This window comes from Cryptomeria japonica, chromosome 4 (assembly GCF_030272615.1).
Source record: "Cryptomeria japonica chromosome 4, Sugi_1.0, whole genome shotgun sequence".
NCBI classification, from domain to species: domain Eukaryota; kingdom Viridiplantae; phylum Streptophyta; class Pinopsida; order Cupressales; family Cupressaceae; genus Cryptomeria; species Cryptomeria japonica.
The window spans coordinates 502,831,311-502,841,208 of record NC_081408.1 but is presented as its reverse complement, the minus strand read 5'-3'; the positions used below and the strand labels follow the sequence as shown (position 1 = coordinate 502,841,208).

At 35.9% G+C, this 9,898-nt stretch overlaps 1 protein-coding gene across 1 annotated transcript; it reads left to right on the top strand.

Moving 5' to 3' along the window:
• Positions 1 to 983: 983 nt before the first annotated feature.
• Positions 984 to 9,454, top strand: LOC131053446 (uncharacterized). Its single transcript, XM_057988053.2, has 7 exons — positions 984 to 1,125; positions 7,053 to 7,166; positions 7,250 to 7,339; positions 7,427 to 7,663; positions 8,155 to 8,757; positions 8,883 to 9,008; positions 9,098 to 9,454. Exons 1-7 carry the CDS (start codon positions 1,066 to 1,068, stop codon positions 9,347 to 9,349), a joined length of 1,482 nt encoding a protein of 493 aa, XP_057844036.2. The 5' UTR covers positions 984 to 1,065; the 3' UTR covers positions 9,350 to 9,454.
• The last annotated feature ends 444 nt before the right edge of the window (positions 9,455 to 9,898 follow it).

Below are 9,898 nucleotides of genomic sequence, written 5' to 3'. Positions count from 1 at the left end.
TTCAAAGGCAAACAAAAAAGACATTAAATGGGAGCCACTAGATATAAGCTATGGGAAGTTGAACTTTGATGGAGCTGACAAAGGCAATCCAAGGGTTTTTGGTGTCAGTTGGATATTGAGAGATCATAAAGATGACGTTTTGATTGTAGGGGCTACAAGAATACCAAATGTTACTAACAATGTGGAAAAAAATAATGCTTTAGTATTAGGGCTCCAAACATTTATTAGATTAGGTTTTAAAAACTTAATTATTGAAAGAGACTCTTTGAACATTGTTTTAGCACTGAATAAGATGGACTTTTCAAATTGGAAAAGAACGTATATCCTTCAGGAGGCACGATCACTGCTTTCTTAGTTGCAAAATTTCAAAATCAAACATTGCTATAGGGAACCGAACATGGTGGCAAATGAATTGGCAAATAGAGATTGTCGATTGAACCAAGGAGAAACCGCATTGACTTTTTACCAAATATTGAATTGGCAAATGTGATGTCACGTGATCTTCCTTAATTATTCTAACATGTGTTGTGGATCGTGTTTTAATTTTTTGTTGATGGTTGAAATGTTACTAGGCACGAGCCAAACTGGTGCTTGTTTTCACAAATGGCGAGATTCTCTAGTGAATCTTTAATATGCAGGTTTACGTGGTTGCCAAGTATGATTTATCTATTCTTGGTTGTCAGTTCTCACACTTTCCTAAGGAAAAGGGTCATTATGGCTCTTAATGCTTGCAATGTAGTGGATTTCCCAATTTATTCTCCTTGTTTAAAAATCATTTCCCTTTTAGTTAACATGAGTGGCCCTTGGCATATATCCATCCATTTCATGCCTAAAAGACTGTGATAACTTGCATTTGGACTCTGTGATTGAATTGTGTTTCTTTTTTTAATCAACACTTGGCTTACCCGTTGGGGTCCCTGTGTTGCCAAGGAGTATAAATCACGAAACCAAAGGATCTTAATTTCATTCTAAGGTTGGGAATTTCCAACCTTTGGATCATTTTCCGTGGATCATCTGAAAAGCATTTTTAGACGGGAGTCCCTGAAAGTTTGGAGTGCCATCATCATGATAATTGGAGAGGAGCTGCTTTATCCAAGAGCACTGTGTATATCATATCCTTGTCAGGTTCTCTCTATTTTTCTCTCAAACAACTTTGATATGTTATAGAATTATGGTTTGTTGCTTGAAATTGTTCTGAATTTTGTAAAGGAGGATCTAATTTCTAGTGGAGAATTGGAGGATGTTGTTAATAAATATGATCTTTTTTAGGGCAAGGGTTGGATTGGTGGTATCTTCCGAAGGAAATTTATGAAAAAAAGCCAGAGTATGTTAAAATTCATGATGCGATGAAAATAGGGTTTGAAACTAACAACAATTAAATCTTTGAAAAAGAATTGGGTCTTTTCATGGAGATAATTTCACCGTCAAATGTTGGGTATTTCACTAATTTATTCCATGCCCTTCCTCCGTCTGATTTCGTATAAGTTTCATGTGCACAAATCAAGCCATCACATTTTCAGGGTTGATGAAAGGGCGAACCAGAAGAAGACTAAGGTTGATATTCCACTTCATGCCTCTAGAGAGGAAGAATGGCAACTTCTAGATGCAAGTTTGGGAACAGGGCAGAGGCAACCGAAAGCCTTTCTGTTGGCTGAGCGCAAGAATTAATTTGTAGGATACCAAATTTTAGATAAGGATGTTGCAAATCAAGAGCACATTAAGAAAAAAGTGGATTAAAATTCTCCAAAGAGCCAATTTGGCTAAACCTTCTTCTGTTTTTGTTATAGTTGCTTATGATGTTGGTTTTTCTTTTGAAAGTTTTTCTAGGCAATTTTGTATGGCTAGTCTTCGGATGGTCGCTAATTTCGAGCCTTTATGTGGTTTTAGTTATCGTTTTAGCCCTTCTCTATTAAGTTTTCCTCATGTCTTTGGCTGCACTCAATCTCTGACTGCTTAGTCTTTATTTCAAATATGTACTCTCTCTCTCTATCTATATATGCATTCTATCAAAAGAAAAAAAAAAAAATTACAGAAATTTAATTAATTTAACTCAATATTAATTGATAACATTTATATAAACCACAAATAAAAAAATAAAAAAATAAAAAAGTAACATTAAACTTATATAGTGATGGAGCTACAAGCACATCCCATTAATGTCGAAGAAATTGGTCTACATTATTGATTGGATTATGGCAAGCTGAACTGTATCAAGATATCAAAAAAAAAATTCATATCATGCAACATTGATGTAAGTAATAATCGTGGTGTTCTAAATTTTAGAAATTGCACACGAAGCAACGACTACCTGAGATTTTCCATAGACTGGATGCATGATTTTATAAGAAATTTAACATTAGATAAAGAGAACATACCAGAAGATTCATTTTCAATGAGCAGCATGTACCCCAAACATCCTTTGAAGTCATTTCCCATTTCAAAATTATAGCCTGGACCAGTTATCCAACCGTCTAGCAGACGCACTCTGTCCCATGTATTTAAAAGATTTTGCTCTTCAATACTCTTCAACTCATTGCTGGCTTCCTCAAAAGTGGCTAGGCGATACCCATTTGGAGTACAATGATAACTCCTTTCAACCTTCTTGAAAGCCATGCCTAGTTTTCAGGTCACCCTGCTGCGCCAGATCACAAACCCCATTAGATCTAAATTTTGGAACTGTAGGAACCAAAAAGAAAATGAGATAAAACGTAGATAAAGAATTGAAATATGAATTTGTTTTATAACCAATAGCAACAGCGGTCTTAAGCACTTTTCCCTATAGAAAATAAATGACAACAGTATAACTACGATGTGTATATACTAAGCTGGAGTATTCTACAATATTGAATTTTGTAAAACCAAACCTAATACATGATCTGCACTAGTCCGCTCCACAGATGATTAAAATCCCTGCGCACCCCTTCAACTGCAACAAGAACTTCCTTTAGTTACATGTCTGTGTTGTGTATTGAAGCCCAACGGTCACCTGTTGGCTTTCCATTTCATATGACTCTTCAACTGATCCTTTGTAGTTTATTAAATAGCTGCTGCTATCTCATTGTAAATTGGATTGTTCAGTCATTATAATATATTTCCTCTGCTCAATGTGGATGTAGGCTATTTTGCCGAATCACGATAAAACTGGAGTTTTATCTTCTGTGTTTTGTTTTGGTTACTGTTATTGTTTTCTTTCATTGTTATTCTGAATTCTTAAATTTCACAATTGATATCAGAGCAGGTTAGAGCTGCTGTTTGAAAATTGGCCAATAATTTTCAAAGCTATGGAAGATTTGAAAGTACAGAAATTTTCTGGGAAGAATTTCGGGATATGGAAAATTCAGATGAAATCCTTGTTGATTAAGCAAGACCTTTCTCTTGTGCTTAATGGAAAAGTAAAGAAGCCAGCTACCTTGAAAGATGAAGATTGGGAAACGCTCGATGAAAAAGCCAAGGCGACAATCTTTCTTGCATTAAGTGATAATGTATTGTATAATGTTGCAAACGAATCAACAACAAAGGAGGTATGGGACAAGCTCACTTCAACATATGAAATGGCATCTGCTGCAAACAAAGTCTTCATCATGAAGAGATTATACAAGCTCAAGATGAGGGAAGGCGAAACCATGACAAATCATCTTAATGAGTTTAATACCTTGATTAGCCAAGCAAATTCGGTTGGCATGACGCAAGACGATGAGAACAAGGCTGTCCTATTACTAAGTTCTCTTCCTAACAGCTGGGATGGAGTTGTGACAGCCATAAGCACTACGGCATCAAGCTCCAAGAAGTTGGCTTTCGATGAAGTTTCTGCCACTCTTCTCTCCAAAGATTTAAGGAGGAAAAATGATGAGCCCTCATCCGGTGATGCTCTCTCTATGGTGAGCACTGAAACTAGAGGAAGAAGCCAATATAGAGGCAGAAATAATCACAATCAACGGTCCAAATCAGCTAGAAGATCGCAATCTAGAGGAAGAGAAGGCGGTTGTTGGTTTTGTGGGAAGGTTGGTCATGTCAAGAAAGATTGTAGAAAGTATTAAAAGGCACAAGAAAGGGTGTTGGATAGCACAGCTAATATAGCTCAAGACAAGGATGACGGTATTCTAATTCTTTCAGCAAGCGACACAAAATTAGACTCTTCGGTCCTAGATTCCGGTGCTTCCTTTCATGCTACCTCATGCACGGAGGCCTTCTCAAATTATCAAGAATAATTTTGGAAAAAAAAATTTGGGTGACAATAATGCTTGTGAAATTATTGGAAGAGGTGATGTTGTTTTGCAACTAGCTGGAGGAGTTCAATGGTTATTAAGAGATGTTCGGCATGTTCCCAAATTAAAAAGAAATCTGATTTCTGTAAGTCAACTTTATACACAAGGTTTTCACACCAATTTCACGAACACATGGAAAGTCACTAAAGGTTCTATGGTAATTGCAAAAGGTGATAAAGTAGGAAGCCTTTATATTGTAGAAACTATTGGTGAGGTGGGAGCTGCTATGACTGTTGTAGGCAGCGATGTGGCACTTTGGCATCAAAGATTGGGCCACATGAGCAAGAAAGGACTAGAGGTTATGTTGAACCAAGATCAACTACCCGGTCTTCAATCCACAGATTTGGAGTTCTGCGAACATTGTCTTTGTGGAAAACAAAAATGGGTCAGCTTCTTGAAGGATGGACATGACAAGAAGACAACACCATTGGAGCTAGTGCACTCGGATGTCTTCGGGCCTACGGAGGTAACCTCTTATGGAGGCGCAAACTATTTTGTTACTTTCCTTGATGATTGTACTAGGAAAGTTTGGATTTACATGCTCTCTAGAAAATCTGAAGTGTTTTAAAAATTTAAACATTTCAAGGCACTTGTTGAAAACCAAAGCAGACAAAAAATAAAATGTCTAAAAACAGATAATGGAGGTGAATTTTTCTCTTTGGAGTTTGACGATTTTTGTGCAGATCATGGTATTCGAAGGATTAAGGTTGTCCCATATACTCCACAAGAAAATGGGGTAGCAGAAAGGCTCAATAGAACCATTCTTGAGAAAGCTCGATGTATGCTTTCCAATGCCGGCTTGGATAAAGAGTTTTGGGCGGAGGCATGTAACACAGCGGTTTATTTGATAAACCGAAGTCCTTCATCTCGGTTAGAGTTTGGTATTCCGGAAGAGGAATGGTTGGGCAAGAGAGTTTCAGACTCTCACATTCGGGTATTTGGGTGTCAAGCATTCGTACATTGTGGTTCTGGATCTGGCACTGGTTAAAGGGATGTTGGGTCGTGCTTGTATCTGCTGTTGAATATTCACTTGGAACCAGGTTTGCGGTCTTTCGAACTGCAACGACTAAATGGGGGACTCCGTCCTCTTCTATGGTCCCTCCAAATACATGTGTTATCCATTCATAGTTAAGGGACATGTTCTTTTTCTCCTTAGGCTCAGTAGTAACCAAGATTTGACTTCAGAAGCTCCATCTTTGTGCCTTTGGGCCTTTTCCTTTACTGCTGCACAACAATATCAGTGATTTGGATTGCAATACTAAATACCTTGCACCTTTGAATGAGATGCCTTCTTTTATGATTGGTCCAAAACCTTTCCCAATTTTATTTTGTTTTTCGCCATTATTCAAATTAAATTAGATGAAATGCTAGACGAAGAGGGCTTCAATATATTTTTCTGGGCACACATATTTTCCCTGTCAACTAGAACCCTTGTGAGATGCCAATATTTGAAGACAATTTTGAACTCTGAACATTCATAAGAAGGGCTTGCAACATTTATACAATCTGAAAATCTTAAGCAATCATTGTTTTTGAACTCCTCTTAAGATGGTGCTTGAGATTTTATGAAAATGGTCTAGAATTTTCAGAGGCACAAACAATAGCTACTACTTTATTGATATTTAACTTTCATCGCAAAAATAATGAAACTCCCAATCCAAAACTGGGTGTTCAGAAAAACTGAAGCAGCAATGGGAAACTGGGTCATTAGAAAACAGGGAGAAAAATTACAAATGTCAGTGAATCAAAATATCACTCAATTGCAAATAAGATTTCAGTCTTAAAGTACCAAAATTTGTGGAAAATCACCTGAAAAAAGCAATGCAGAGTTCCTGATTCCAGGAGTGTATCCACTAATGCCTTCAATCAACCTTTCTCTGCAGCAAGTAGAATGCACCATAATGAAAATGTTGTTGTTTTTTTAACCTGAAAATCTGATAAAATCTGTAAGAGCATTTATTAAATAAGTAAATGATATTAATGAAATGAGATCTTTTAACTAACTTCCAGTGAGACCTTGTTTTAATGAAGTTGGTTGGGATTTCTTAGAATGATGCTACACTTATGGTGTGTGGACAATGATCAAAGGTTTGTTACCATTGCAAATGTTATGTCCTTTTATGTGTACTGTGTATGATCAACTCATAGGTAGTATAGATGATTGTCTACCTTGATCCATTATGATGATTGTTCATGAAGCATTGAAACAATGATTTTGGATTGTTCACAGTCCTTTCACAGTCACTGTCTACAACATTACCCTATACAAATCTGCTCAAATTACTTAGAAAGAAAATCTATAATGGGTGCTATATTTGTAGCTTTTACATTCCAAAGCATTGGTTAGGTGTGTTTATTTTTCAAAATTTCAATTCAGCACGCTTGTAGGGTGACAATGTTTGACATGGATCTTTTGAAGACAATTACTGTTGTTCTTTGTTATCTTTAGAAGTCTGTTGAATAGATCATTGGGCGGTTTATGATTTTCAAGGCTTTAAGGCAGAATGCTTCTTGGGACCATATTTTACAGATACCTTTTGTTTCTATGGTCTATTTATGTTTCTCTATGGTCGTTTAATTTGGATAAGAATAGAAGAGCACCCAAAATCTACATATATGATCTCATAGCATTCTGCCATGGATTATGATTGTGATTATGATTGTCTTTTTCTATATTTTCAAATTTTTTAGAGTATACAAAACTTTTTCTAGTGGCCATGGGTGTTATACACATATGTTCTCTAATCAATATTTTCTTATTTTTATGTCATTTTTTGTTTTTTTAAGAATGTGGTCATGGATGCTACCAATTTTGCTATGGGGAATCCTCCGATCTTAAATGCTATGATTGATATGTTAAAAAATGGACAAGGACAACAAATTACTATGATGGTGCATGAGGTAAGCTTGAAATTTATCTTTTGTATGCTAAATTATCTTATGTTCCCTATTATATTATGCTAACTTGTGTTTGTGGAATGCAGGCCATCTCGAAAGTAACTCCATCGAGCATGAATCTTGTTGGCATGAAGGATCTAGCTGTGCCCTCCACTACATCTACTATTATGCCAGATGTAAGATTCAATCATTTGTTTGTGTGGGTTTGATTATGTTATTGTCACCTATTATACCATCCTAATATTTATATATGTGCCTTATAGGATATTTCAAGGATTACTCCAACAAACACTAATGTTCCTGATGTGGGTTCAGTCAGAATTCTCCCACCAACAACCAAACAAGTTTCCTTGAGGAGTCTCATAGATTCACAATCAAGAATACTAAGGCTCCTACCAGATACTCCTGAAAATGTTCCAACCAGACAAGAAATACTTGTACAAATTCAGTTATGGGAAAGGGCATTGTTGGAGAGTGCAGGGCCTACCTCAGATGAACAGGTAAAATTAATTATAGATTTTCATTTTCATAATTTAACAATTAATGATTTTTTATTGTGTTTTATTTTCTTTAAACACTATGATTAGAACTTTATTATGGTTGGTCATTAACCTTTATTCAATGGTTTTCGTCTTCATTTGTAGCATTGTAGATACTTTGGTCACTACAACTTAAGATGAACTATCTTTGTTACATGTAACATCCTCTAGATACTTCTTCCTAGGTATCAATAACAAAGATGGAACGAACATAATCAGAACTATGAATGCTTGTGCACCAATCCCAATCAAAACAAACAAAATCAAAACTACGGATTTTGTCAAACAATCTTTCTCTTTATTGTTAGACCTTCATTCTTGTTGACTGTTGCAACTTAAACAGTGATGTATCCAAGAATGTCTTGGATCATCTTCATACTACTGGCTGCTTAGAAATAGTTTCATATTTTGGTTGGGTTTCTGACAATTTCACAATCTCACTGTAAATACAGGAAATAAATAACAAAGTGATTGATGCACCTATAGGAGCATCTACCTCAACCCCTAAGACTACAACAATATCCTCAGTGACTACAAAAGGAATGCAAGAAGTTACAATCTTGCTCACCTCAGAAAGAAATGTCTTGAAGGATGAAGTGGGGTTAAAATTTGTTCACTTTATTTTTCGTCGTGCAAAACAATTATTTGGAAATACCATTCAAATGGACTGGAGGAAGCAATCCAATGCTACGAAAGAGGAACTCTTTAAAGTTGTCATGACAGCATTTGGAAATCCTGGTTTTAATAAGGATATTATTATTGATATTGCATGGAAATACATGCACTCTAAACGAGATAATTTAAGGTCGAAGCTGACAAAAGACTTGAGATATCCACGTCCAGCTTGGATTACAGACCAAGTGACATGGGATGAATTCATGAAAGATGCCAAATTTAAGAGGAAAGCCCACAATAATCCAAACTATAGGCCATCTACACGAGGAGGATCTAAAAGACGCCTTCAAGATACAACAAAAGCAACCCAAGCTAGGGTGTCAAGTATTGGATCCCATAAATTAGGATCTGGTGGGTATAATAGCATTCGTGGTGGTTTGGTGAGTGAATATTTTCATCTACTGTATTTTTCTATAATTTCATAAAAAGTCATGAAAAACTTTTGAGTTAATTGTATCTTATGATTCATTATACCTTGTAAATTTGGTTATGTTTGTTAATGTAGGTTCACCAATTTCAAAAGGAAGCTTCAAGGGATGACCTAAAATATGCTTTATTACATGGTTCCCAAGGCCTACGACAACATTTGGTAGATCGAGGGGAGATTTTAGTGAGTGGTCATGAATCTGAGGTAAGTTCTTTATAATATCATATGACTTATGCAATAATTTATCTAGAGGTATTAAGTTATTTAAATAAGTTAAATTGTTTTGTGTATAGGAAGCCCAACAATTAAACTCATCGGGTAGTGAGCATCAAGAGGAGGTAGAGGATCATGATGAATTGTTTGTTGCACATGATGATTCGATTGTCATTCCAGAAACTCAGCAGGAAACAATCCTTGAATTTCAACAAGTGGGAGACAACAATATTGAGGAGGGCGTTCAATTTGATGAACTATCCACACCCACAATCAGAAAGGTGCCTCGTAAAAAGAGGACACAAAGCAAGAGGATGGACAGAAACAAATGAACAAAAGACATATTTGCTTCCTATCATTGTTCAACTTTCATTGCTATTATAAACCTAATTTATATATCATCATATTTGTTTAATTAATACTTGTGAATTTATTTACTGTCAAGCTCTTCCTTAAGAACATGTGGTGTTGGTTGTTTCTTAAATAGTTATCAATTTTGATTAGGAAAGTAAGTAACTATACTTGTTTTACAGGTTGCTAAATTCCAGTAGCCTCACACTAATGATACCACATTGATAAATTATAACTTTCCATACATAAGCGGTGATAAGGGTTGGAATTCGCTGTTTAAGAAAATAAGTGGTGCAAAGTTTGCTTAAGCTAGGTTTTGATGTGCTTATCTTGCACTTAATTCAGAATGCAGCAGTGGGTACCAGTGTTTTGGTGACAAATGTCATTAGGTTGTGGTGTAGCAGGGTTGAACTGTATTGTTGAGCAAAAAATTCAATGCAGGCGTTGCTTAAACTGGGTTTTATAAGATTTCCCTCGTTCAATTCACAATGCAGCTATGGGTACAAACGATTTTCTAACTTAAATGGTAT

Bases quoted from the DNA above. Each gene is read 5' to 3' on its own strand.
- LOC131053446 (XM_057988053.2), top strand. From the start codon at position 1,066: ATGATAATTGGAGAGGAGCTGCTTTATCCAAGAGCACTGTGTATATCA. The intron at 7,340-7,426 runs GTAAGATTCAAT...TGTGCCTTATAG, and splicing joins CATCTACTATTATGCCAGAT to GATATTTCAAGGATTACTCC. The intron at 8,758-8,882 runs GTGAGTGAATAT...TTGTTAATGTAG, and splicing joins ATAGCATTCGTGGTGGTTTG to GTTCACCAATTTCAAAAGGA.